Source organism: Palaemon carinicauda, chromosome 7, assembly GCF_036898095.1.
Source record: "Palaemon carinicauda isolate YSFRI2023 chromosome 7, ASM3689809v2, whole genome shotgun sequence".
NCBI lineage: Eukaryota > Metazoa > Arthropoda > Malacostraca > Decapoda > Palaemonidae > Palaemon > Palaemon carinicauda.
The window spans coordinates 54,439,449-54,466,443 of NC_090731.1; the positions used below are offsets into that span (position 1 = coordinate 54,439,449).

The 26,995-nt window shown below is 38.1% G+C and overlaps 1 protein-coding gene across 1 annotated transcript in view; it reads left to right on the top strand.

Moving 5' to 3' along the window:
• The window catches only part of LOC137643923 (phosphatidylserine lipase ABHD16A), a 413,125-nt gene extending 388,103 nt beyond the window's left edge, over nt 1-25,022 (top strand). The window contains exon 12 of the mRNA XM_068376687.1: nt 22,731-25,022. Within this exon, the coding sequence (XP_068232788.1) occupies nt 22,731-22,739 (9 nt within the window). The 3' untranslated portion in view covers nt 22,740-25,022. The remainder of the gene's footprint in view (nt 1-22,730) is intronic.
• Nucleotides 25,023-26,995: the final 1,973 nt, after the last annotated feature.

The following is a 26,995-nucleotide window of genomic DNA, read 5'->3' on the forward strand; positions in this document are numbered from 1 at the left end:
CATAACTCCCTTGCTTCAGGTTAACCAGAACCCTGGCTCCTGAAAATTCTCAACACCAGACTGGAAGTTAGAAGTGGATTCATTGTCCCTACAATCTCTAGGCTATCAGACTCTAGTGGATATTCCCGATAGCCCCAGTCGAGGCCTTCTTTCACAGTCTGGCCTTAGTCAGATGCAGTAGGCAAACCACCGTCCTCTTTTCGAGATACAAGCCTTACAAAAGAATGACCATCACTCCTTACGGGCTATTCTACATAAAGTGCCCCAGCTTTCGGGCACCTCCTTACTTTTCACGATTTCATAGCTCTTTCAGGGCTAAAGATCCAGGTAAAAAAGGATTGGGGACATTCCACCAGTGGTACCTCTGTCTGGGGTTGCCAATATCTCGGTCAAACAAAAGAGATAGCAGAGCCAGACGGACTATCTGTTATCTCTTCACTCTATTCTTCCCCTTTTTATCCTTCATCCTTGGCCGAGTCCCTCATCAAAACCTATCAACTTCGCTGTCCTCTGGGGATATCCAGACTAGGGTAAAGATGACATTGCTTCAAGCTTCTTCTACCAGTAAAGTTTGATTCTAAAAAACTGGACACCAGTTAGACTGATCAGATCGAGCTTCCTATTAGGACTCATTTCCAAGCTGGAGGCCACATCCATGAGCAACCAAGGTATTTAGGCCTTGAGAGGATGAGCTACCTCAGCAGGGAAATTCTAAGTTCTGTAGCATCACACCCTCAGAGATACCTACGGTTTGCCAAGACAGACATGACACTGTCTAATGGGCCTGTCCTCATATGGTAAGGGACAGTAAACAGGGCCCAACGGCCTTCCCTCTACTGTAGATGCGTAACTCCGTTAGGGTAATCTCAGCAACATTTGTTCCTTATTGTTTGGCCATAGAGCTGCTCTTACCTCCTTATCACTTGCCCAACTATGGTGCCCTGATCATCTGGAAGTCCAAGCGTTGGCTTGGTATGACACCGTAGGTCTTCAGGTGATTTGTACAGCTGCAAAGTATTCTTTGATCCAGAAGTGTTCAAAGTCTCTCCGGTCACCAGCTACTTTTCAATCACACTTATGCCAGAATAAGTCCGACATTCAGTAGACATTTTCTTTTGTCTCCACCCCTCAAAAGTAACACTCGACAAAGCTCAAGTCACTTTATGCCTCAGCAGGATGCTCAAGACTCCGAGACAACGTTAGGCTAAGAGGCCAGCTCCTTCTTTGGCACAGACATATACTCCTAAAGGCATGCACCTTTTCACGATCACGTGGGCCTGCCTTATGTTCAAGTTACATGGATTGGTAAATCCTCTGGATTCTAGGGGAAGATTCCTTAGTCTTCTCATGGCAAACGAGACGATTCACACATATGCAAATTGGAGGTCTGACACCTCTTAATTTTGCCACAAGTATAGTTCAAGCTGCGGATGCTTCTGCAGTCTCAGACATCTGCAGAGACATGTCTTTAGAGGTGTCTATTCAGCTTATGTACAGGCTGGGGCCTTCTCAGCAAGGATAAGTAAATTTTCTTTATACATTAACCACATGAGATGAGTTTCTGCCCATATCCAGCAAAGGGAGCCCATTGCAGGCCCAGAAGCTAAGACTTCAATACCTAAGGTGTTAATCAGCAATACTGCTTCTTCAGTCTTTTGCTAGAGAGGAGAAGCCAACGCCCAAGGATACTTCCGAGTCCTGCTGTTCCAGTTAGAAGACCATGGAAATTTTTTTGAATCATCCACGGGCAAGAGCCTCAACCTCAGAGCAACCTCCTGTTTAGTGTTGGTAGCTGCAGAAAAATCCTACGGACAGCTTCCTTGTTGAATTGCCCAATTTCAGGAAAAAAGGATGAATGTCGTCCTCTTGCTCACCAGATTTTGAGGATCAGAAACCAGGATATATCAACAAGTGGATCCTAGTTCTTTGGAGCCTTACTGTGAACTGGCAAGAAGTCTACGTAACATCCAGCACTTTGATGGAACACAGAACAAGAGCCCTCAAGCTCAGCTGAGTAGGTGCTTGCCACCCTTCTAGCATCTGTGTGGCATGTTTAACGGGCAGAGAAATGTCAAGCTACATTAACCCCTTCACTACAAGGCTACGGATCTGTTACTCAAGCTATATATGAGATTTGTCACCATCAGATATACAGTATATGCTCACTTACTCTATAATAACCTACATTTCCATGTTTATTTGTTTTACTGCTGATTACAGAATAAATTTTTCAAAAGTTTTCTTGATTTTTTTTATTGTATTTCACTCTAAACAACCAAAATAGTTTTTCCATTCATTGTGAAGTGATGTAGAATAATTTTTCAGAAATTTGTTTCGTATAATTTTCTCTATATAATGGTAAAGCATTGTGATTTTATATGCAAAAAAAAAAAAAATTCATTTTCATTGATGTGATTTTGTTATTCCGTAATAATCCCACGCTAAATAACTGTCGAAAGGTATAAAACTTCTCCACAGTAATAATGGACTTCACAAAATAAAAAATATAATGAAAATATTCATGTTTCCTTTTGACACAATAAGTATTCTATAATGTATAATTTGTAAGGTATACGATAAACAAAAAAATACTTATAACAAAAGAAATATTTTTGGGAGAGAGAGAGAGAGAGAGAGAGAGAGAGAGAGAGAGAGAGAGAGAGAGAGAGAGAGAGAGAGAGAGAGAGAGAGAGAGAGAGAGAGAAATATGTCAAACATGTGTTCATTAGAAATAAAAAAATAAATGTACAAAAGCCAAGTCTATGAAAAGGGGGATTTTTGGATTTTGAAGTTTTGCGGAAGTTGGTAAAAAAGGTGATTGAAAAAATGATATTAAAAACCAGAATAAAGAAAACAAAGAAATGCGAATGATGATTATAAACTTTAGATTAAAAAGAATTATTTTCCTTCTTTAGCTCGAAATAAGTTTCTGAGGATAATTAATTGGCGGTGCCATTTTATATACAGGAGTCCCGTAGATATAGCATGTGAACCGCGTACGCAAAGATCATTACCGCAGTGTGCCCGACCAATTGAGATGTCACAACTTGCCCACTGCGATGCGATACCATATTCAGCGGTATGGTATATTGCATGGCGATGTATCCCCAATTATCGCTCTTATTGATCTGTGCCCGCGGTGTGCATCTCCTCTGGTCGCCTACTCTGCATTATGGGTCGTGTATGCTGCGGTGCCAGTCTATTCTGTATATGTGTAAGCAAAGGAAAAATGAGCCGGAACCAGAGAGAGGGATAAAATATCGTACTGTCTGGCTAGTCAAAGGACCTAATAACTCTCTAGCGCTAGTATGTCAATGGGTGGCTGGTGCCTTGGCCAACATACTACATATATATATATATATATATATATATATATATATATATATATATATATATATATATATATATATATATATATATATATATATATATATATATATATATATATATATATATATATATATATATATATATATATATATATATATATATATATATATATATATATATATATATATATATATATATATATATATATATATATATATATATATATATATATATATATATATATATATATATATATATATATATATATATATATATATATATATATATATATATATATATATATATATATATATATATATATATATATATATATATATATATATATATATATATATGGTGTGCAGCAGGGTCCAAAACACATCAGTAAAAAGGCCATAATTTATTTAGGAAACGTTTCGAACATTGCAATGTTCATTATCAATCTGTAAAAGATATAAATATAAAATTCTTAAAATTTATACAATAATTTAAAACAAAATAGTAAAAGAATATTAAAACATTATTGATTTTATAACAGAAAATCGTGAAAAAATAAAACATTGAAACATAAGAGAACCAGTGCTCACCAAGCCATCCATAGGAAAAGGCGAAGAACGAATGAGTAAGAATTGTTACCCATCTACGACTTCAGTTATGCTAAGAAAAGAGGAGAAGCGGAGGCGTTAGAGTTTAAAGAAGGAACGAGGCGTTTAATGTATAATGATTCAAGGGTAGTTAAAAATTCGCTATGTTTTGTCCCACCAATAATTGAAAAATGTTTTTTGTTTACTTGGGTTTTGCAAATGGCGGCATGATTCCTTATATTAGAAAATTCTGGGTTACCAAGTCTCTGACCAGTTCTGAAGCTGTATCCCATATGGCTACAGTATCTCACCTGCAACAACCTTCGGCAAGATCCAACATAGATACCGGGACATCCCGGGCACTTGAATTTATAAATGATGTTGGACCTCATGAAGGTCTGCAGTTTGTCTTTGTAGCCAAAAAATACATTAATTTTGAGTGGATTGATTGGGATTAGTTGGATGTTAAGGCAGCCGAACTCTTTTTCTATTATTTGTTTAAGTTTGATGGAAAACTTGTTGTCAGATTGGTAAGGAATTGTAGCGAAAATATTTTTCTTTTTAACATTATACGATGGTACTAGAGTGGAGAAATGTCGTGAGAGGAGCTTGTTAATAACCTTGTAAACCATATTTTCAGGGTAAGAGTTTTGCTTGAAAAAATTAACCAAAAATAAAATCTCCTTATGAAAGAGTGACCAACTTGAGGAATAATGCAGAGCCCTATAAACAAGTGTGTATATAGCATTTAGTTTAAAATTTAAAAAACAAGAACTATAAAAATTGTTGGCAAGTCCAGTGTATGTCTTTTTCCGATACACAGATGTTATAAATTCACCATTGTCTCTGCTTACGTTAATGTCTAAAAAAGGTAGAGAGTTGTTGTTTTCTTTTTCCATAGTGAACTTCATAACTATGTTCTCTCCAAAAGAGAGGAATTTTTGTTATCATTTGGCTTGGATTTCAATTTGCCCTCCTACAGACCTAAGTATGCAGACTTCTACTTTCCTTTCGAAATGCTTTTTCAACGACTCAAGGGCTTAAATCTGATCAATGACCTAAGTGGTTTGCAACATAAGTTGTCTTTTCTTTTGCATAAAACTTACACCAAGTTAAGAGTGTCTTGGACACCGTTTTTTAGGAAGGAGGATTTAAGTATCTTACAAAAATTGGGCAAACGAGACAGTTTGGTTATTTGTAAACCAGATAAGGGTAAAGGTGTTGTACTGCTCAATAAAACAGACTATATTGATAAGGTTAATAATATTCTTGCTGACCAAACTAAATTTAAGTTACATGGTGAACCAAACTTTTTGGACATTTACAAAAGAGAAGACAAAATTAACAGATTTTTGAGGAAACTAAAAAATGAAGGTATCTTAAATGAAACAACGTATCAACAACTGTTTGTGACTGGTTCCTCTTTTAGCATTCTATATGGACTACCAAAGATACATAAGGAAGGAGTTCCTATCAGACCTATTATGGCAGCCTATAACAACCCGGCTTATAAAATATCAAAACACCTTGTCTCTTTGCTTGGTAATGTCTAAAAAAGGTAGAGAGTTGTTGTTTTCTTTTTCCATAGTGAACTTCATATTTTGGTGTTGAGTATTTATATGGCTTAAAAACATTTCACTATGCCATGGTTGTTTAAATAACACAAAGGTGTCATCAACATATCTTCTATAATACACTGGCTTACAAGAGTCTGGACAACTATTTAAAAAATTTTCTTCAAAAGATGACATAAAAATATTTGCAAACAAAGGCCCTAAAGGGGAACCCATGGCAACTCCATCGACCTGCGAATAGAGTTGGCCATTAAAAACAAACATGGAGTCTTGCACAGCAAGCTTAAGAAAAGTCTTAAAATAATGTCTGTTAAAACCATGAAAAATAATTTGATCGTCATAAAAAATCTTATCTAAAATAATATTAATGGTTTCATTGAGTGGAACATTTGTAAAAAGAGATTCTACATCGAAACTTGTCATATGTAGATCACCATCTTGTAAAACTATTTGTTGCTGAAACTCATAGCCATTTTTTAGTGAGAACTGGTTGCTTGAGAAATTACCAAGCAAAGAGACAAGGTGTTTTGATATTTTATAAGCCGGGTTGTTATAGGCTGCCATAATAGGTCTGATAGGAACTCCTTCCTTATGTATCTTTGGTAGTCCATATAGAATGCTAAAAGAGGAACCAGTCACAAACAGTTGTTGATACGTTGTTTCATTTAAGATACCTTCATTTTTTAGTTTCCTCAAAAATCTGTTAATTTTGTCTTCTCTTTTGTAAATGTCCAAAAAGTTTGGTTCACCATGTAACTTAAATTTAGTTTGGTCAGCAAGAATATTATTAACCTTATCAATATAGTCTGTTTTATTGAGCAGTACAACACCTTTACCCTTATCTGGTTTACAAATAACCAAACTGTCTCGTTTGCCCAATTTTTGTAAGATACTTAAATCCTCCTTCCTAAAAAACGGTGTCCAAGACACTCTTAACTTGGTGTAAGTTTTATGCAAAAGAAAAGACAACTTATGTTGCAAACCACTTAGGTCATTGATCAGATTTAAGCCCTTGAGTCGTTGAAAAAGCATTTCAAAAGGAAAGTAGAAGTCTGCATACTTAGGTCTGTAGGAGGGCAAATTGAAATCCAAGCCAAATGATAACAAAAATTCCTCTCTTTTGGAGAGAACATAGTTATGAAGTTCACTATGGAAAAAGAAAACAACAACTCTCTACCTTTTTTAGACATTAACGTAAGCAGAGACAATGGTGAATTTATAACATCTGTGTATCGGAAAAAGACATACACTGGACTTGCCAACAATTTTTATAGTTCTTGTTTTTTAAATTTTAAACTAAATGCTATATACACACTTGTTTATAGGGCTCTGCGTTATTCCTCAAGTTGGTCACTCTTTCATAAGGAGATTTTATTTTTGGTTAATTTTTTCAAGCAAAACTCTTACCCTGAAAATATGGTTTACAAGGTTATTAACAAGCTCCTCTCACGACATTTCTCCACTCTAGTACCATCGTATAATGTTAAAAAGAAAAATATTTTCGCTACAATTACTTACCAATCTGACAACAAGTTTTCCATCAAACTTAAACAAATAATAGAAAAAGAGTTCGGCTGCCTTAACATCCAACTAATCCCAATCAATCCACTCAAAATTAATGTATTTTTTGGCTACAAAGACAAACTGCAGACCTTCATGAGGTCCAACATCATTTATAAATTCAAGTGCCCGGGATGTCCCGGTATCTATGTTGGATCTTGCCGAAGGTTGTTGCAGGTGAGATACTGTAGCCATATGGGATACAGCTTCAGAACTGGTCAGAGACTTGGTAACCCAGAATTTTCTAATATAAGGAATCATGCCGCCATTTGCAAAACCCAAGTAAACAAAAAACATTTTTCAATTATTGGTGGGACAAAACATAGCGAATTTTTAACTACCCTTGAATCATTATACATTAAACGCCTCGTTCCTTCTTTAAACTCTAACGCCTCCGCTTCTCCTCTTTTCTTAGCATAACTGAAGTCGTAGATGGGTAACAATTCTTACTCATTCGTTCTTCGCCTTTTCCTATGGATGGCTTGGTGAGCACTGGTTCTCTTATGTTTCAATGTTTTATTTTTTCACGATTTTCTGTTATAAAATCAATAATGTTTTAATATTCTTTTACTATTTTGTTTTAAATTATTGTATAAATTTCAAGAATTTTATATTTATATCTTTTACAGATTGATAATGAACATTGCAATGTTCGAAACGTTTCCTAAATAAATTATGGCCTTTTTACTGATGTTTTTTGGACCCTGCTGCACACCATATATATATATATATATATATATATATATATATATATATATATATATATATATATATATATATATATATATATATATATATATATATATATATATTATATATATATATATGTATATTTTTGGGCTCAAGCCATGTCGTCCTGATGGAAGTTCCTCTAAGGTAGCTTCCTAGGGTATATTACAACTACGGCGATATTCCCAGAGAATTTACCTTAAGGTACCCAGAATTCTAACTCCTGGAGCGAATATCCCTAATAAAAGAGCCAGGGATATCGTATAAATCAGAGGACGTATTCTTGACACGCCACATGGCAATCTGTACCCCGATCAGAGTTAACACTTCGTAGGGGTCAAATGGCAAGAAAACGAAAACGAGAAAGAAAAGGGGAGAGCCGTTCGTAAGGCCCTCTCTTCTCCCGTTTCGTAAGCGTGCCCTGCGCCGATTCTGGCGCCATCTGCATTCCTTTTTGCGTAGCTTTACAACTCGGTGTTTTTTCCTGTGTTTCTACCAAAATCTTGGATTTACTCTTTAATTATGCTTTCTCCAACTTCTTCTGCTTCGGATAAGTTGAGTACTATTTCTTTTATGTATAAATGTAGGCTCTTGATTAAAATTAAAGTAATTAAAAGAGTTATCTTTGATACAAGAGCTGTTGCCTGCTGGAGGCGTCCTGGACGCTGTCGCTCGCTAGATTAGGATTTATTTGGTTAGCAGAGCGACGTTCCCAGCCCCTTTCGCTTTAATAATTAGCTGCTTAGCTTATTTAGGAATTCTGTTATGATGCTTTAGTATAGCGCCTGGCGAAAGTTTTGCCTAGGCTGACCGACACTAGTCTTCGTAGCCTAGTTGTTGGCCCTTGTACTTCCTGCATGATAATTAGTCTTCCAAGTGTGATTTTATACTGTTAAAGCGTTAGGCAACGTTATACATATAAGCTTTTTTCGAGTATTTTCCAAGATAGTATTGGAGTGAGTTTCGGTGATTTAGGTAATCGATTCTCTTAGTGCCTAGGCTAGGTTGTCTTTGGCTATTAAAATATTGTCTGTTTCCCCGTTTGCTCCCTTCTCTAAGGGGAAGGGGCAAACCCTTTCCCTCTGCTTAAGCCTTAGGCTTAACTCTAGTGGTTTGTTTGAATTAATTTTCAAATATAACTATGCTGGAGTAGTACTGTACCTTCCTGCTCCAACTGGTTTGGTTCAGAGAAGGACAGTACAGCAGTGTATTAGTCTGAGTCCGTGTTGGTCTAGCGTGGGGCAGAGTCTCCCTTGCTGCCTGACACCGGCATAGGAGGTTTATCCTCCTTGGATCACCTCGGAGGGTTTCTGTAGTTATGATCCCTTCGCTCGGTGACCCCTCAGACTTGTCCTCTTTGCTGTTCCGGGTTCGGGATATGTTCCCTTTCCGGATTAGCAATTCCTTCCTTGCCTTGGTTTTAGGGAGGCAGCCAGTAGTGCCGGCCTCCCTCCCTGGATTTTCCCTGGCTGAGATGGGCTTTCTTAGTTGGGATGATCCTTAACCAAGGCAAGGTTGGACAGGACCCTCTGTCCTTCCCCTCTGTTTTTTCCGTTTTCCTTTGCGTCAGCCGTCTCACATCCGTACCTAGCATAGGTTAGGATGGGGAGCTGACGTGGTCCCCTGTCGGCCGGCAGAGTGTGCCGACCGGCAGAGGCCCTATCCCTTGAGTGCTGCCTGGTCCTTCCTTGGTCCCTCAACCGCTGCCGTCTGTAGATTCAGTAAGCAGTGGTTAGGAAGCCTGACTTAGTGTCTCCCCTTCCTCTCGGCACTCTTTTGGGTGTCGGGCGCGGAGGTACATAGCCTCTTAGCCCGGCACCCATTCTGTTGTCTTCTCTTGTGTTGTCCTTGCCGTCTGCCGGCCTAGTGGCCGGCCGTCGGTAGGGGGGTGTTCGCTAGTTCTCTTGCTGTCGGTCGGCGGTGGTTATATGCCTTTGCTGGCCGGTCTCCTTGCTCACCTGCCGGCCGCTATGAGTGGCGGCCGGCAGCCGGGCGCTACCTGGTGTGGATGCCAGCCGGCAGGGTTTACTCACCGCTGCCGGCCGGCCTGCTACATCACTCGGTTGGCCGGCCACTAAGAGTGATGGCCGGCAGCTGGGTGCCAACCGGGTAGCTACGGACCGGCAACCACTACCGGCCGGTTCAGGCATAGGAACTGGAGTTCTCCCCCGTCTGGGTGATCCTAAGTTGCATACTTGAGACCTACCTTTGGAAAGGGGGGGGGGGGGGGGTACTGACCGGCAAGAGCCGGCCGGCACACCACCCTCATGTACTGTATCAGTTCTTCCCTGTATGGTGTTTTCTACCAGGGGAGACCATGATATAGTAGGTTACAACACTGTCTTTTCTAACTTACTTGTATTGCCTTGTGCAATCACTTGGTGTTGCCTTACAGGGATGAAAAGAGAATTCTTTTCATCTTTAGCCAGAATGGTAAAATCTTACCTTAGGTGTGAGCTACACCTAATTTCCCTCGGGAAATATGATCTTTGGTTATTCTAGCAAAGACTAACCATTTGATTTTAATGGCTGGTGGGCTTCCACAGGGGATTGTGTGGGATTCACAAGTATGTGTCTTTTCCTTATTCTTTGTGGTCTTGCACGACCCGTTGCTGTTGGCCTTACAGATAAGAAAGTGAGTTCTTTCTTGTCTACTATCCGGTATTTTAAAATCATTCCTTAGGCGGGGGCTACACCTATTTCCTTTGGAAATTTTCCATTGGTTAATCTGGCATAGATTAACCATACGATTTTATTATCTGGAAGGCTACAACAATTGGGTGTGCGGGAAATACAAGGATGTGTCTTTCCTTTCCGTTTTGTTATGCTACTGTGCATATCCAGTGATACGTAGTTCACTTGATACTCATGGAAATTTCTTCTCTTTACAGGAGGACCATCCGTAGTGCGGATGTGTTTTCTGCAACGTCCGCAGTAGGACTTCTGCGGACATGGTTTTGAAGGAGGCGTGTGGCATGCGCTGTCTCCACGGATGTTCTCCGGTATTGGGTCCCTCAGGTATGTTTCGTATGCACTAACCTATCTATTGAGGCTTTTTCTTTTCGCTTCGCTCAAAATCCGTTTTTGTCTCCCCTACAACGGTGGATTCAAGGGATATAGCTAGGGAGAAGCTTCGTACCTGGGTGAGGGGCTTTCAGAAGATCACCTCTGGACCTTATCTTCCAAATGAGAAGATGAGGGCTTCCTTTTCCCTAGGGCATCAACTGTTACAGTGATTCCCCAACCTCAAGAGGAGGTCCCCCTAATTCAGATCCCGGTGGATGCTGAAGTCGCAGTCGCCTTGCTTAGCATCCAGTTGGACGACAGGATGCCAGACGTGTCCGAACGTCTGGAGGAAGACCTCCTGGCAGAAGGCCAGGATGAAGTTCGAGCTCCGGACAAGGTAGCGGAAGAGGCCGAGAGATGTCGGCTGCTCCGGTTCAGGTCCTTGAACCTGCTACCTCAACATCGTCTGCTCTCACAGTAGAGCAGGCCCTCCCTCCATTGTTGGCTTGATCCAACAAAGGCAGAGGGAGAAGAATGGGAAGGCAGCTGCATTGTAACTGCAGGGGCATATCCGGACTGCTATGTCCGGTTGAAGGAGGTACCAGCTTCAAAGGAAGAGACAGAGCCGGAGGAGGTTGTAGTGATAGACCATGCTAGGCTCATGCCTTGCTTTCATCTTCGATGAAAGAGAGGGGCTTCATGAACTCAAAGGTAGCTGTATTTGAGTAAGAGGCTCCCTTCCTTTATGTCCTCTCCTGCCACAGCCTTCCCCCTTTTCGCTGAAAGGGTTTGCGGCGGTTTTGAAAACAGTCGAGGCTGGCAAGCCTTTCCCCTCCCTGGTGGAGTGTAAACTCTTGTTGCTGGCCTTTAGAAAGGAAGATTTAGTAAGCAAAACAAGGACTGGAAGGACGTCCATCTTACCTTCTCAGTCCAGATGTGGGAGGCGGATTTTGCCGGATGCCGGTTCGGCGAGATCCTCTCTAAGCTGTCTGGCTTTCTTTTGCGGAGAGAACTCGAGACAAAAGAAAGACTGGCTGCCTCTTTGTCTCTTCAGTCCACTTTTGAGACGATGACAAGTGACCCCAAGGTCCATGAAATGTTCATGGTTGTGATCAAGACTCATCTGGCCGCTGTGACGAAGGATCTTTACAGCTCCGTCAGGGCGAAGAGAACCTGTAGGGAGTTCGTGTTCGCCCGGGCTACGATGAGGCACGAGCCAAGGAAACTAATCTCCTCCAACAGTTGGGACAAAGACCTTTTCCCTAGTGAATCGGTCAAAGAGGTTGATAGGGCCGCCACGGACGATAGAAATCTTCTCCAGGAGTGGGGCCTGTCTACCAAGAGAAATTCTTCCCCGGATGGGGTCCCCAACCTTTGAGGAAGACTAAAAGGATTAGGATACTTTCTCGGCCAGCTAAGTCAAGTAGACAACAGCAGCAACGGCATTTGCTGATGCCCTCAGTGCCCCAGATGGTGGCAAAAACCCCGACCACACTTTAGTGGGTTCCCCAATTCGTGTCGACACAGTCTCCGGCATTCAACCCATCGTTCGAAGGTCAGTCAACTGCCTGTCGAGCAAGCCTAGAGGAGCAGCCAGAAGTTCGTCTAGGCGCCCCTCAAGGAGAAGGGGTTTCATGGGTGGTCGCGGTCAGAGAGGCAAGACCTCAGGACAACAGTCCGAGCGAGATGATATTGGTAGAAGGGAGTCTCCAACGCTTTTGGGATCGGTGGACCTTCGATCCCTGGGTCCACAGCCTACTCAAGAAGGGACTGGGCTGGAGCTGGTACAGCACTCCATCCCCATACCCTCGGCGTTTTCCGATACTCCACCCCCGTTCTGAAGGAGTTCATTCAAGAACTGTTAGAGGAAAAGTGATCCGAAGGGTAAAGTCCATCTAATTCCAAGGGAGGCTGTTTTGTGTTCCCAAGAAGGACTCGGAAAACTCGGAGTCATTCTGGACTTGTCGCCACTTAACAAGTTCATAGCGAACTACAGGTTCAAGATGCTAACAATGCAACACATAAGGATCTTACTGCCCAAGAGGGCATTTACCACCTCCATAGTTTTGTCAGACGCCTATTGGCACGTTCCAATCTATTGTCGATTCTCCTCCTACCTAAGGTTCAGGCTACAACGAAGACTATACGCCTTCAGAGCCATGCCTCTCGGGCTAAAAATAGCCCCAAGGATTTTCACGATGCTTGCGAACGTAGTTCTCAGTCAATTACGCCTAAAGGGAATTCAGGTAGTAGCCTACCTGGATTTTTGGCTGGTGTGGGCAGCATCCAAGACAGAATGCTTGCAAGCTTCCCTGTATGTGATCCATTTCCTAGATTATCTAGGCTTCAAGATCAACAGAAAAAGTCTCAACTTTCTCCATCTCTAAGTTCCGGTGGGTGTGAATCCACTGGGACCTAATGTCACACCGTTTTCTCCGTCATGGCGGAGAAAAGAAAGGAGATAGCTGGTTCTGTCAAGAGACTTCTAGATTCCGTATGGATATCAGATGCGAACTGGAGAGTGTACTGGGGTCTCTCCAGTTTACTTCGGTGACAGACCCGGTGCTAAGAGCACAGCTAAAGGATGCAACCGGAGATTGGAGTAGTTATGCATCAGATGCGCGAAGAGATCTGAGAAGACCAGTTCCGCTTCGTCGAAATAATCTTCTCAGGCCTTGGTCCCAAGCCAGACTTCTTAGGAAGTCGGTTCTTCTTCATCCACCTCCCCCGTCGGTGACGAGTCACTCAGACGCCTCGAAGGAGGGATGGGGAGTTCACTCTCATCAGAAAAAGGCCCAAGGGTCTTGGTCCAGTCTATTCAAGACCTCTCACAGTCATTTTCTAGAGACTCTGACAGTCCTTCTTTCCTTAAAGAAAGTCTCCCCGCATCGCTCGATCCACATTAGGTTGGTGCTGGACAGCGGGGGAGTTGTGAGATGCTTGAATCGACAAGGATCAAGGTCACCACCTCTCAACCAGGTGATGTTGGCCATCTTCCGATTTGGGGGAAGAAGAAATGGTACCTGTCAGCAGTTCACCTTCAAGGAGTCCGCAATGTGACAGCGGACGCTCTATCCAGGTTCACACCGATAGAGTCGGAATGGTCCCTAGACGCAGGACCATTCTCTTTCATTCTGAGTCAAGTCCCAGAACTGCGGCTAGACCTCTTTGCGACGAAAGACAACAAGAAGTTGCCCCTGTATGTGTCCCCGTACGAGGACCCCTTGGCGGAAGCAGTGGACGCGATGTCCCTCGACTGGAACAGATGGTTCAGGATTTATCTGTTCCCTCCTCACAACCTTCTGTTGAGGGTCCTCAACAAACTGAGATCATTTAAGGGAGTAGCGGCAGTAGTGGCCCACAAGTGGCCGAACAGTGTGTGGTTCCCTCTGGCATTGGAACTACGATTGGAGTTTCTACCGCTACCAGATCCAGTTCTGATCCAGTGAGTCCAGAAGTCAATTGTCTGCGCTTCATTACAGAAAACCCGGACCCAGCAGCTCATGATTTTCTTTCCTTAACAGGTGAGAAAGTGTTTCGGGATTTCGAAAGCCAGCATAGACTTCCTAGAGGATTATAAGTGCAAACCTTTTAAAAGGCAATATGAGTCATCTTGGAGAGAATGGGTAGCCTTTGTCAGGCGAAGATTCCGCAGGAGATCACGACGGACTTCTGCTTATCTTTCTTCATCCATCTCCATGGTTATGGATCGGTAACTAACACGATTTTAACATGTAGGTCTGCTTTGACAAGACCCATTCTATATGCCTTCCAGGTCGACCTCGCTAACGAGATCTTTTATAAAAGTTCCGAAAGCCTGCGCTAGGCTCAGACCTTTAGCACCTCCAAAGCCCAATTCATGGTCTTTGGAAAAGTTCTTCATTTTGCTTCGCTGTTGAACAATAAGGAGTGTGCGTTAAAGGATTTGACCCATAAGTTATCCTCCTTTTTGCACTCGCGTCCGGGGCCAGGGTTAGTGAGATCATACCCCTCTCGAGAGAGGAAGGTCGTGTTCAGTTCCTGGATGGGTGAACTGAACCTATTTCCGGATCCTACGTTTCTCACCAAGAACGAGTTACCCACCATCAGATGGGGTCCCTGAAGAATCTGCCCTCTGAAAGAAGATGCATCTCTATGTCCAGTAGAATGCCTAAAGGTCTATCTTCGTAGAACTTCAGACTTCAAGGGTGGCCAACTGGCCAGGGGAGAAACGTCAGGCTCAAAATTTATCACTGAAACAACTCAGGGCGAAAATCACATATCTTATTCGCAGAGCGGATCCTGACTGTTCACCCACAGGTCACGATCCGAGGAAAGTTGCTTCATCCTTAAACTTCTTTAGTTGTAGGGATTTTGAACATCTTCGTTCGTACACTGGCTGGAAGTCTTCCAGAGTGTTCTTTCGTCACTATGCGAAGCAAGTGCAGCAACTAAGAGGTTCTGTGGTAGCAGTGGGTTGCGTCGTTAACCCTGCTGTTTAAATCTGCGAGGAACAGTAGCTTAATTGGGACAATTAATTCCAGGGTGAGTATGTAGTCACATGTACTACAAACTATGTGAGGGTACTGGGTGACCCACGTTGACTGTTCCACTTTCAAAGGTGAACCCAGCATAAGTGCAAACATGCGTGCCGAGCGTTTCTAACGCTAATGTGACTGATTAGTAATACAGACTTTTGACTTTGATACTTTGGTATCTTAAAAGTGGCTCCAATGTTTTTCTTTCAGACAAACAAGTTTCTGTTTACTATCATACTTATGCTTAAAGTTTTAGTTATCCTCCTCTTATATATAGATATATATATATATATATATATATATATATATATATATGAGTGTGGTTAACCTGTTTGTTTATTGTCTGTCAATAAACTGGTTCTTGAGAACCTTGCGTCTCCTTCACCTGTGAGCATTCATTCTATGTATATTTACCCGGGGATAATTCTAATAGAATGTTCCCTTATGCAAGCTAATATTGCATTGGTTTATGCTTTCCCTTAGCTGGAGGACTCCATCCCATAAAGGGATGGTGGCAGATTTACGAGTTTCCTCCTAAGCGGATATAAACCTTTGTCCAATACGTGTTTTGAGCGGAGGACTGGTCGATATTTCATATTGACACAGTGATTCTTTTCGAACTTCGCTTTACCTAGTATGGGGTGAGACCACTATACTCGCTTGCCTGGGGTTCATACTTAGATATATGTACTCTTCGAGACTTTCCCAGAGTCTAGTAAGACTCTTCCCTGTTGGGGGCAGGAAGCTCTATCATGGTTTATGATTAGTTGAAAAGATGTATGATGGTAACATCTTAGGTCTCTAGGTCGCGTCGACTGGGGGAAATACTTCTGAGGAGTACGGCACATTTTGAGAATCCACAGATACAGTAATGCTCTGGTATACTTCCATCAGGACGACATGGCTTGAGCCCAAAAAACGGATTTTGAGCGAAGCGAAAAATCTATTTTTGGGTAAGATGGCCATGTCGTCCTGATGGACCCGCCCTTCCCTTTCTATGAAAGGGCCGTAGGACCCCTCCCTACATACAGTATCTGTAGCACCTCATGTTTCGCTACAAGGAATGCAGATGGCGCCAGAATCGGCGCAGGGCACGCTTACGAAACGTGAGAAGAGAGGGCCTTACGAACGGCTCTCCCCTTTTCTTTCTCGTTTTCGTTTTCTTGCCATTTGACCCCTACGAAGTGTTAACTCTGTTCGGGGTACAGATTGCCATGTGGCGTGTCAAGAATACGTCCTCTGATTTATACGATATCCCTGGCTCTTTTATTAGGGATATTCGCTCCAGGAGTTAGAATTCTGGGTACCTTAAGGTAAATTCTCTGGGAATATCGCCGTAGTTGTAATATACCCTAGGAAGCTACCTTAGAGGAACTTCCATCAGGACGACATGGCCATCTTACCCAAAAATAGATTTTTTGCTTCGCTCAAAATCCGTTATATATATGTATATAAGTATATATATATATATATGTGTGTGTGTGTGTGTGTGTGAATAAACACACACACACATATATATATATATATATATATATATATATATATATATATATATATATATATATATACATATATACTGTATATATATATATATATATATATATATATATATATATATATATATATATATATATATATATATATATATATATATATGTGGGTGTATGTATACATGCGTATACATAAATATATATGTATATATATACAGTATATATATATATATATATATATATATATATATATATATATATATATATATGTATATATATATATATATATATATATATATATATATATATATATATATATATATATGTGTGTGTATGTGTATGCAAATAAAAAAATTGGAGCCCCTATGAAATATTTTTCCTGATCCACTACTTTTTCGGAGTGTCCTTCTCCAAGAAGAGAGAGAGAGAGAGAGAGAGAGAGAGAGAGAAAGAGAGAGAGAGAGAGCGAGAGAGAGAGACTGACTGACTCTTTTTAGTCCATCCGTAGAGACTCCATTTGCTCTTTGGCAGAACAATTTAGTTTAAGCATTTAGAGAGTTGAGAGAGAGAGGGAGATGTAATATGAATTTAGTTCTTTAGGCAAAAAGTTTGTTTGTTCTTCTGTCATTCCATCTTGCGTGTGACTTTCACAATGAACTAGATGATTCCTGTTTTCAGTATTTCCTGGGGTTGGAAATAGACTGCGCATGGAAGAACATGACAAATACTCTGTAGAATGGCTGTAAATGGAAATAATAACAGTAGGGTAACTTTTACTTGTGAAAACAATGAACAATACTAATATGAAATATGTAAGACACGCTGATGATATTATTTCGTAAAAATTATAGTCGAGAAAAAAGAAATGAAATAAGAAAAAGACAAATCTCGTCGTGTGTCAACGTTCATTACTTGTAAAACGTGTTGGTGACTTGTGGGTGGCACTGTCGTAGTTGGAGGCAGAGAACTGATGTTGTTTGAAGTGCTACATAGTAGTTTTTTATGATTTGACCATGTATGCCACCATAGAAATACACAGATATGGACATCACTTAATCATGAATAAAGACTAGAATCACAAGTGTTTCATTTGGTGGTTGGATGAGATATGAGAATCCCTACGTCTCTAAGCTATGGGTGTCATTGGAGGTTTGAGTAATGCCCCAGGTAGGGAGTGTTGCATTTGCTGGAGAGACTGATGTTATTCTGTATGGAAACAAAAAAAGACTAAAATAACTCTTATGCAATCAGAAATAAAGGCTGGAATCCCTAAGACTTTGTTGGCTGAGTGAAGAAAGAAGGAGGAGGGTCTAAAATCAGTGAGAGGAGATTTTTGTGTGAAAATTCTTGAATGTAAGCTGTATGAGATACGACCATGTGCTATACTCTTTGTAAGATATACGAGTTATACATGTAATTTTAACCTCCATATGGTTTATATTGGTAAATGAAGTATCCGGATGTCATAGTCTGTATCACCAGGAATGTTTTTTTATGTATAACGACATTGTAGCGAAGGGCTCAAATGTCCTATTCTAATGGGATGTGACCCACAGGTTTCCTCATCAGGACCTGTGTAGCCACACAGTGAGTGGAATAACTACCCTGGTTCCCTTCACTGGACCATTAACATCGGATCAAAGCAAGGGTGATGTGATGTATGAGTCTGAGACGGAAAAGTAGTCTGACTGTCCCTTTCTTCTCCTTTCGATCTTCCTCTCTTTTGGGCTACAGCTTCGAAACCATGGCAGCTGGACTTGATCTCGATGCAGGTATGCCTCATTTAGCCTGCAGGTATTCTGTACTAAAGTACAGAGTCTTTTTCCCGACACTCCTTACGAGGGGGAGTGTGACGTACCAGGCGTACTACGTGATTCTGCAAATGCATCATTCTCTTTGCCAGGTTACAATACTGGGATTTTCAGCTCAAAAACAACCATACGATGCATGGGCCATCAATTCCGCACTCTTTCTTGTTGTTGGTAAGGTGTAAGGAATCCTGACTCGTGTAGCATCACAAATGCTAGTCTTGATATCCTGGATAAAGTTTCTAGCCAGTTGGAATGGGGGCTTCCTCCCACCTAAGGATGAGTCTCCAATAGTAAAAAAGTTGTTTATATTCGTGTAGGAACAAATGACAAATTTTAAAAGTAATTGTTTTTTTCCTAACTATACAAACCTGAGTTCTTTACTCAAACTTGCCTGCCTTCACCAACCCTCAACATAAGTCCTGGCTGCAATCCAGTTGAAGTAACAATGATCTACAGGGAAGGCGGTCGGCTTCCCACCACAGGCTACAGATTGTTTATACCTTGTTAAAAGTTTTAACTGCTGTATTCCAGTTTTGCTGTTATCCTTCTCCTGATATTAAAAACTCAGGTTTGTATATTGGGAAAAAATATTAATTACTTTTAGAACTGGTCATTTTTTGCCTATTTCCTCTAAATGCACAAATTTTTAACCCATCACCGTGCAAGACAATCATTTAGCAATGTTATGTGAAGTTTTCACAAACTTACTATGAAATTAGAACAATTCAAAATAGTTCTGTACACTTGGAGTAATGCACAGATACTGACTCACATCAGCCCTGATTTATACACTTGGAAGCAGTAGAGCAATTTAATTGACTGAGTAAAAACAGACGAGCTCTCCTAATAACTAAAAGTAAATGTAGTGATCTACATCGCACTGGTGGCAATTCATAGACTTGTAAAGTAAAATATAAAGGTCACTAGGCCCACTTGGTAGCAATAATGTTTACAAAAAATATTAATAAATACCATATTTATACTTTGTGTTTTTTCTATAATTAAATGGTTTATAGAATTATATATCATTGGGAAAATTAATTGTCATCATTTTCAGAAATAAAAGTGGTTCATATTGTTATGGTGAATATTGGCATGGTAAACTTGTTCTGTCGGGCTAATTTCACCTATTTGATTTTCAGAGACTTTTTAGTTGTGACAAGTCTAATGACTTCAAAAAAGATATCTGAGTTTGCTTCAAAATAATAGCGTTTGTTCACCACATATAGATTACTGCTAGATGATGCTAAGTAAGGGATTTATTAACTCGTCGTTCTTGCAAGTTTGGATGATCTTTGAATTCTCATTCCTTTTAATGAAGCTTTTGTTTTCCATTGTTCAGTTTTATAGCAGATTGTTAAGTATATTTTGGAGATTATTAATTTGTCATGGTAAATTCTCATTAAATTTTAAATTTTTTATAGTTTTTGTTAATTTTACTATGCTGGGTTTTATGTGAGAAATAGAGAAGTGTGGCTGAAAGTGTCACTTGATTGGAAACTGAACAATGTTGTTTTGCTGATGTGCTCTTAACATCATTTTATACCACGTATTAATATTCTTTTTTTCGAAAGTTTGATATGTGCTACTTCTGTTACTGAAGTGCCTCATAATGGACTCCTTTTATTATTTTTATCTTTCAATTTTTTTTTTTTCTCTAAATTTTGGGTTACTGACTGGACTATCTGCTGTTCTGCAAGATCCCAACTGCAGAAAACCCATTTATTTAGTACCGTACTGAAGATTTACACATGGGAATTTGTAAAGTTACTTAAATGAATTAAACATATAAATGTTCTCACAGGTCAGATGAGGTACCTCTGAAGAAACATATCTTACCTGTCGTTTAACGTGTATCGGTAGAATAGGAATTGATAGCTTGGCTTCTCTCATGGACTGGTGATACATGCATTATACAGTGATAGAAGTAGTAAAGTAATAATTAATAGATATTTGAAAATTAAATGCAATGGTTATTCTAAAAATGTGTGATGATTGCCTATGTGTAGTAGATGAGGATAATTTCATGTATACTTTCAGGAAGGTATTAACTTAAACTTCTGAATAATATTTTATGACATTTTTAAATTCTGTTAAATAGTATTCATAAGTAGACTTGTTTTGTTCATAACTGAATTTAGATAAATTAGTAAAGTATGATTTCTTAAAAATTTGATTGTTGAGCCTAATGTTCTTAGCATTTTATCGGTATTAAATTGGTAATCGTTTTTTTTTTTTTTAAGGGGGCGCAACTCAGCCACATTAAAATAATGTTATTTTGCTGTTGTTTTCAAACTCCTATTACTCTTTTTTGTTTCTTAAAAAATTTTTCCAGTTAGAAACCATTTGAAAGAGAATTTTACGCTCTAAAAGTTGTAAGTTAGAAATATTCATAGCATTTTTATTTTATTGAATATGTATTATTTTATCAATGTATCGAAGTCACTTTTAAATATTACTAATTTTTCATATGGAAGTTTTTTCACAAAGTGAATATTCAGATTGTAGATTATAAAATTCCTTATCTCTTCATGTTTGAATGACAAAACTCGATCAATATTAAAAAAAAAAAAAGTAGCAATTATTCTCGGTAAATATCATGTTTTGAGGAATCGGGCTTCAAAGTTTTTTTGTAGATTAGTTGAATATACTTAAGTATACATGAGTATTGTGCTTTTACCAGTAATTTTTTCAACACTGGGGATTATAGCATATAATCATCATATTTTAGTGTTGTTTACTTAACAGTGATGATCCTTTTCCCTCAAATCCAGAAATATACAGTACAGTATACGCTACATGAAATATACAGTACAGTATACGCTACATGAAATATACAGTACAGTATACGCTACATGTATTAACTGTCCACACAAGTAAAACGATGTTAGCATAAAATATTCTCATGTACGTACTGTCTGGGCAAATTTTATGGTTTAGGCTTATTTAACTGAACCTTAATGCATCTTTCAACATAAAAATCATAAATGTACTGTATATAAACTAGCAGACAGAAATACAGGCTTCAAAGTTAACTCTTTTTGTAGAGATTGGTCAAAATTACTTTAGTATGCATAAGTATGGGGTTTTAGTCAGCAGTGGGAATCACAAGATTATAATTATCCAATTTTAGGGTTATTTACTAAGCAGTAGTGAGCCAATTTCCTCAAATTCAGAAATATGCTAAATGTACCAAATACTTACACATGAGTAAGACAGTGCTAGCATGATATATTATTGTTTGCATATTTTCTGGGGAAATTTTATGCTTTAGGCATATTTATTCATCGTCTCGGGCATTTTATGCATCTTTCATCATAACCATAACATAAAAATTGTAAATACTGTATATCAATGAGCAGACCCAAAAAGTATGACTATTATAATTTTGAGAAACCTGCAGCAAACGTTTATTTATGATATGATCAAATAAAGAAGAAATTGGAGGGAGTCATAGAAAATTGTGGAGTTGGATTTTATGGGATACTAGCAAAATATCTTTCCACAAATTCTTCAGTAAAAAGTAAATGAAATGGGTTGCGTGAGGGTGGGAACGGATACACTGGCGTAATGAAAAAAAAAAAGATTAAACAAATTATTTTCACTAAATAAAACTATTTGAAACAAAATGTAGGTATTTTCCTAGGCAAAAGTGCAATAATCTGAATTTCTAAAATTCTCAAGCAGAGGTTGTAAGGTTGCACCCCTTGAACGCTGCTTTGTTTTGGAAGAATTAGAACCTCAGATAAGAATAGTAGTTTTTCATGAATGGAAATGAGTATTATATTTATGGTATATAATGCTATTTCCATTCTGTGTTCATTGTCAATGACTTTGTCCACAATATTACTCATCCTGTTTATTCAATGCAGCTAACTTGCCTTCAGTTGATCCCATCATAGAAATAGAGTTTTCCAAACTTCTAATAAATGAAGCATTAAGTAGACTGACTTTTCACAGTTCTCTGCACACCAGTCTTACTCATTAATAAACTTTTAACCCCACCAGAGTGGTACCTTTATCTAATACTAATAATTGTACATCCTCTCACAAGTTTTACACATGAATATATGGAAAATTCAGCAATCATGGTAAAAACCATCATAGTTAATGATTATCTTTTTTGCAGGTGGATTAACATTCTTCAAGCTGCACCATATTTCTGTACTGTCACTATCAACTTTAAAGATCTTGATCACCTCTTTGTAATGGCAATGAAATTACACTGTTGCTGTCTTAATGATCATTCCATAATGGTTAGGTTATCTTAATAATAGTGCAGATGTATGCGTTCTAGTAGAGGACCTTCTCCCTGCTGCACGAACAAAAAGACTGAAAATATGCGGATATTTTGATGCTCATGATTATACACTGTATAAGGTTAGGTTGGCTGAGTAAGATTATTTTTTAATAAAAAAGTATTCAGATGTTATTCTTTTAGAATGAGGAAAGCTTAGATAGTTTTTGCAACAAGAATGAAATAAAACTGTATTTCTTGTTGATTATAAGGTTGTAATAATTATAATAGCAGTTCCAAAATGTTTTTAAGAAAAATTTGGAGGATTAGGAAAGATGTATTTTTTGTAAATCTGTTTTCATTATAAAGTCATCAGTTCTTTTTAACTTTACTGATATACCCATTTCTTTTATAAAATTTTTTTTTTCCTAATTTAAGTATGAAATGTTTGCATTTTCATCACTTCCCTGAGAAATTTCAAAATAATGTTAGGCTCAGCGCCATCACATGAGTTCACAAAGAAAACTTTTAATGGTTTTCCTTTTGATTTGCTTAGTAAGATTTCTTTTTAGAGAGAATGTTTGTAAGATTTCTTTTTAGAGAGAATGTTTCCTTAAGTGTTTTTGTTGGCTTCCCATTCCTTTTTATATATTTATTAAAACAATTGACAATGAGCTTTCTTTTATATAAAACTCATAAAAATGCATATTCTCTGTTTTGATTTTGTTAAATATTGAATTAAATAGTGCATATGTAACATGATTATAAGAATCGGCAATATATTACTTAGGCATTTTTCATTGTACTAGAATGTGATATCTTCTGTTTAGAAACAAAAAAATCAGTCTCGCTACCCTGTGTGTAATTACATGCAGTAAAGTCCCTATTAATTGGATGCTCCAGGATATTCAAGGGATGGTGGGTAACAGTGAAACTAACCTAGGTGCTTATAAGGAGAGTAGAAAATACTGCCATTGAACTTAACTTTTCAACATTATCAACTTTAATCTTTAAACAATATTCACATCATATTTCATTTTTGAATATATTATAGTAATATAATTATGCTTATTATTAGAATTGGCTCAAAACCTATGATCAATTTTATGAATAGTGCATCTTTTTTTGAGCCCCAGTGGGTGATTTTTTCATCTTTTACCACATTGACTTTTACAATACAGTGTAAAGAATTTATGTAACAAATAAAACAAACAGATAAATAAGTTAATTTGGTAAAAGCTGCAGCATTCAAAACTGCTACCTTATGCTACCTAGGTATGAATTAAACTAAGTTTTCAAATTAGTATAATTTATTTGTAATAAGAGATTTCGTTCTATTTAAGATTTAGTTCAAAAGTAACTTAAAATAGTATAAAGATATAGTAGTTGCAAACGAAATTATATATATCAGATGGCCTTGCAAAATAATGTCAAGTTTAGATTATCAAATATTAAGAGTTGATGTAAATTTGTACATTTGATTTTTAGTCTATACTGTATCTTTACTAGTTGTATCCTGCTGGTTCTTATGAAATTCTTAAGCTTTTTGTTAGTCAAGAAACAGAGTGCATTGATGAATTATGAGTGACTTATGACTATCCTTTCTAATTAGAAATGATTAATTTGGTTCTTAGGTTTATTTTCTATTGAACATAACGGTTATTACTTGCATATTTGCCTTCAACATATTGCTTGAAATTTGTGGCTTCCTCTCAAATCCTATGTTTGAAAATACAGGAATTTTTTGTTGGTTACATTTATAGATTAAATAAATAACTGAAAATCTGAAAAATATCACAATTTCATTCAATTTTTTATAATCAAGGAATATCGCTTCATAACTTAACAGTGCACACAAAACATTATTTCATTACATGTATGGAATGTAAACAAGTAATGTAAGGCCTTGGCAAATTGGTAACTAAATGGTTGTGCATAAGTTTTTTTATTACTCTTATGTGTATGGTATTTTATTTATTTTTCATTCATCATGAATCTTATTGCTTGGGACTAGAATAACGGGGCACCGAATAAATTAGATTTTACTGTAAAGTGATATTCCTCACCAGGCTTTGTACTCTTACTCATTAAATCAGAACTACTGAAACTATGTTAATTCATTTTATGATGAATATATTTTGTGTTGTCAAGGAGTAGCTGACTAATAAAATTCCAGATTCACCATGACAGAATATTTTTACACCAAGATATTTTTTTTCTAAGTTAATAGGGTTTGAAAGTATTTCTATATGCCATACCTATTTTTAGTGAGTGTATTCCTTTGCATGTAATTGATCTCCCTTATTATCAGATTTATTTTTGTTTGACTTGGATCTTGAATTATTATCAATGCAAGAATGGTGAAGAGAATATTCAGTTAAGCAGAAAGACAATAAAAAATTTTTGTTTATTATTCTAGTGGTCTAGAATTTGTTGCTATGTTGAAGGTATAGGTCAATGTTTTTAAATACATGATCCATGACACCTCTGTTTCAGTTGGGACCCTTGTTTACCCTCCCCCACTCCTTAGCCACAACAACCTTGGTCACTTTTCCAGTTGTAATATTTTTTGGTTTCTTTGCTTTTACAGATTTACTTTATGTGCATTGATGGATAAATGAAAATCATTATAACACTGAATATGATTTTTTAAACATTTAACTTAGCTGGTGGATATATATATAGCTAACGTCTCTGACGGTCCGGCAGCAAATTCAAAACTCGCGGCGGGTGATCGAGGGGTTGGGTTGCTGGGTGTACACTACTGCCACCACTCACCAGGATACTGTAACTATTCCTCACCTCTTCAGTTCTTCTCTGCCGGCTGTGGCGTAAACATTGATTTTCTTGCTCGCGCTGACCTCAAGTTTCTACAGCTTTGGTGAAGTACTTGTTTTGGTTTTTGGCTTGCGATTGGTTGGTTATTCTTTCAACTTTTTCTCGAACAATAAAGGTCTTCAAGAGAAACTCTTTTTGAAGGGAGAGAAAAATTTTTACCCTTACTTTTTTTATCTCTCTCTGGATTTTCCACGATAGAGAGAGAGAATAATGGCCGACCCTTCCCCCAGTGTATGGGAAGTGTGTGAAAGGCTTTAAGTTTTTAGTATTTATTTTATCACCTTATAATTTCTTGTTGATATTTATAGATTCACCTCTATATTTTTATATCTCACCTGCCATACTTAGGCCTCATCGATCCTCACTCCATTTGTACTAAATACCGAGATAAATTTTGTAGTTTTATGGATCGATGGGATGAATATCTTAAGAAAATATTTTAAGTGAATTTTTGTCTTTTTAATAAATTTTTTCTTAGGATAGTCTTCAATCTGTTTTCAAAGATTAACTAGCATTAACTCTATGCTACACAGTTTTCTGTCTATCGTTACGATAGAGAGAGAGAATCACGACTTCACTTTGCATCAATTTTGACGTTTAGTTCATTCTTCTTACAAACTGAAGTTTTTTTTAAATACTAAATAAAAGGAACATATTAATTAGTCCTTTTAGTATTTTTCTTTAGTCAATAACCTTTTATTGACGGAGAGTGAGTGACTTAGCCAGTACTCTCGTAACGAGAGAGAGAGAGAACGATCCAAATCTTTATTCTCGTCCCAAGTCACTATACAGGGAGATAGAGAGTGAGAAACGTTGTTCTTCTCGATTCAGATATTTATTCTCGTCCCAAGTCACTGTATAGGGAGAGAGGGAGAGAAAACGTAGTTCTTCACGATCTAGTTTTTTATTCTTGTCCCAAGTCACTGTACAGGGAGAGAGAGAGAGAGATAAAACGTAGTTCTACGCGTTCTAGTTTTTTGTTCTCGTCCCAAGTCACTGTACAGGGAGAGAAAGAGAGAAAACGTAGTCCTTAGCGATCTAGTTTTTTAGTCTCGTCCCAAGTCACTGATCCTTTTTAATTTTTACTTTATATATTTCACTTTTACTTATATATATGTATATGTTTATTAATTTTTGCATGTGTGATACAATCATGTACTAATGAGCTTACATTAAAGGATATATTTTGCAATTCTAACCTTTTGACTTAAGGGAGAATTGCTTGCTACAGATAGAAATCAGCTTTATTCATGTCCGATGTGAAATTATTAAAAAATGCGAGTGTCAGTGAAAAAAGTGCTAAAAACATGTTCAGTGTT